The sequence below is a fragment of the Cariama cristata genome, unplaced genomic scaffold, assembly GCF_000690535.1.
Source record: "Cariama cristata isolate BGI_N322 unplaced genomic scaffold, ASM69053v1 scaffold32903, whole genome shotgun sequence".
NCBI lineage: Eukaryota > Metazoa > Chordata > Aves > Cariamiformes > Cariamidae > Cariama > Cariama cristata.
Window position 1 is genome coordinate 9315 of NW_009607192.1, and position 2159 is coordinate 11473.

Genomic DNA, 2159 nt, shown 5'->3' on the forward strand with positions numbered 1-2159 from the left:
GTGGCAGGCGAGAGATGTGCACGCTCCCTGATCCCTGCACCCTCTCTGACCTTCCCTGCTGCCCTGGGCCGATCCCAGCTGTCCCGGCAGGGAATCTGCCTGCTTTTGGGGCAGATCCTGAGCCCCCGGGCTGCTGGAGGGGATCTCGGTGTGAAGGGGAACTGTTACCTGCCTTGTCTGCACAGAAAAACGGTAGCTGCTGCTGTTGTGAAGCACAGATGTTACGTGGCAGTTGGGAAACTGCGGGATGAAGGAAACCCATCTGCCACGAGCCTCAGTCCGGCGTGGCTGCGGATTGCTGCAGCCTGTGCCTGCCCACCCTGCAGAGAGCAGGGAGACCCTGGTGAGGGGTTGGGGGAGGTGAGGGTCCTCCAGGAGCTGTGGGTGCTGCTGTTCTGTGTAGCCTTGGGGAGCACAGCACAAACCAACCCCCATCCCGCTGTGGCTGCTCGCCTCCGGTGCTAGGTCGTGGCATCTTTTCCCAGCCGGGGTGTATGCCGTAAAGGCTGTCCGAGACACGTGGTGCTCTCGGGGGGGATGCAGCTTTCTGCGCTCCCTCGCAGTGAAGAGCACTGACCCTTCTGCTCTCTGGGGAACGCAGGCCCAGTCCCAGGTGTACGGAGGGGTCACGTACTACAACACTGTCCAGCAGCAAGTGCAGCCCAAGCCTTCGCCGCCTCGAAGGACGTCCCAGCCTGTGACCATCAAGCCACCGCCTCCTGAGGTACCGTCCCCTCGGTGGGAGCCTGTGCGTGTGTGATGCTGTACCGTTGGGGCACGCGCGATCCTGCAGTCTCCCTCTCCCATCCAAAAAAGACATTGATCCAAGGAAACCTTAACCTGTCTAATCTTTGACATGTCGCAAACCTCAGCTTCTCGTTGCAGGTGGTAAGCAGGGCTCCAGTTAATTTGAGTTTCTAAATACTTTAAAACTAAACCCACGTAAAAAGTAAGTCCAAAGTTGACTCTTGCCTTTTTTTTTTTTTCCTATTTGCTCAGGGTAGAAAAAACACTTTAGAGAGAGAAAAATCCAGTCCTAAGCTGGAAGGCAGTGACTTCTGTGGAAGAGTAAATGTTGAGACCTTAGTAGATAATTCAGGCAGCAGACTTAAAGGCTTTCCAGAGACGAGAGCCATTTCTCTACGCTGGGAACGGTTTCCTCACTCCAGTGCTGTGAGCTCTCTGTGTGTGCGTGTGCCAGAGTGCCACGTGTGTGTTTGGTTTCCTTTTTAATACCTCGCTTAGTGTTATGAGAGCTGAGCGAGCCTGAATCGCGGCAAGCCCAGGCCTGGGCAGGCGTGTGCCGGTTGTTTCCCCGTATGCAGGGAGGTGGCGTGCGGCGTGGTAGAGGGCTGGGAAACGGGCAGCGTTTGTAAATCCACTGCAAGATTGTCTGATCGAGGTGCCTTTGGAAAGGCCTCATGATGGAAAAATGTTTAACCACGAGGAGAGCTTGGCTGAAGGGAGCTGGTTGTGCCCAGAGTGGGCACGAAGGAAGCCAGAGGCATGGGCGGGTGGTGGCTGCGTTTTGGCACCCAGGCACGGAGGGTGTTTGCTTGCAGGACCCCAGCGATAGCGCTGCAACCCCTGCACGGCGTTTGTGGTGGGGCAGCCTAAGCCTCTGCTTCTCTTTCCTCTTCCCCACCAGGACAGCAAAGGTGAAAAATCAAAGGAGCGGAGCAACACGTAGGGATGCGGCCGTGGGAATCCCAACGCCAGACTCGGCACCTCGGCAAGGAGGCAGCTCCTTCTCGGGAAAGGCGCCTTCCCTGTGTGTAGGTGAGGCAGCGGGATGAAATCAGCTGCACCGTCTTGTGCTCAGGGCCAGGCACCTTCCCTCTCTGGTTTTACCGGTGCCCTCCTGAAAACCATCTCGCTGCCGCTGATCTGCCCTCCTTCCCCCTCCCTGGCTGGGGCACTGAGGTCACCGAAGAGTCAACCCCCAGAGTCGGTCCTTGGCCACAAGTTCTCGCAACCTCTGTCTTTTACTAAAAACATCTGCCCTTTTCTCTCTCTAGGATGTTAAACTCAGCTGGCTTGATCGTGGTCTCTGTTTTTATTTAAGAAATGAACCAGCTCCTTCAGTAAAGCTGATTTGTTTCTTTTGGGTATTTTGAATTTGTTTGTCTGTCTTAACCGGAAGGTAACATCCCCTGCCC

At 55.9% G+C, this 2159-nt stretch overlaps 1 protein-coding gene across 1 annotated transcript in view; it reads left to right on the plus strand.

The window, feature by feature from the left end:
* CASC3 (cancer susceptibility candidate 3) overlaps window positions 1-1690 on the plus strand; it is a gene marked incomplete at its 5' end in the record, with an annotated part of 10315 nt that extends 8625 nt beyond the window's left edge. Inside the window, 2 exon segments of the mRNA XM_009696640.1 lie at window positions 602-724; window positions 1649-1690. Of these exon segments, the coding sequence (XP_009694942.1) occupies window positions 602-724; window positions 1649-1690 (165 nt within the window).
* Window positions 1691-2159: the final 469 nt, after the last annotated feature.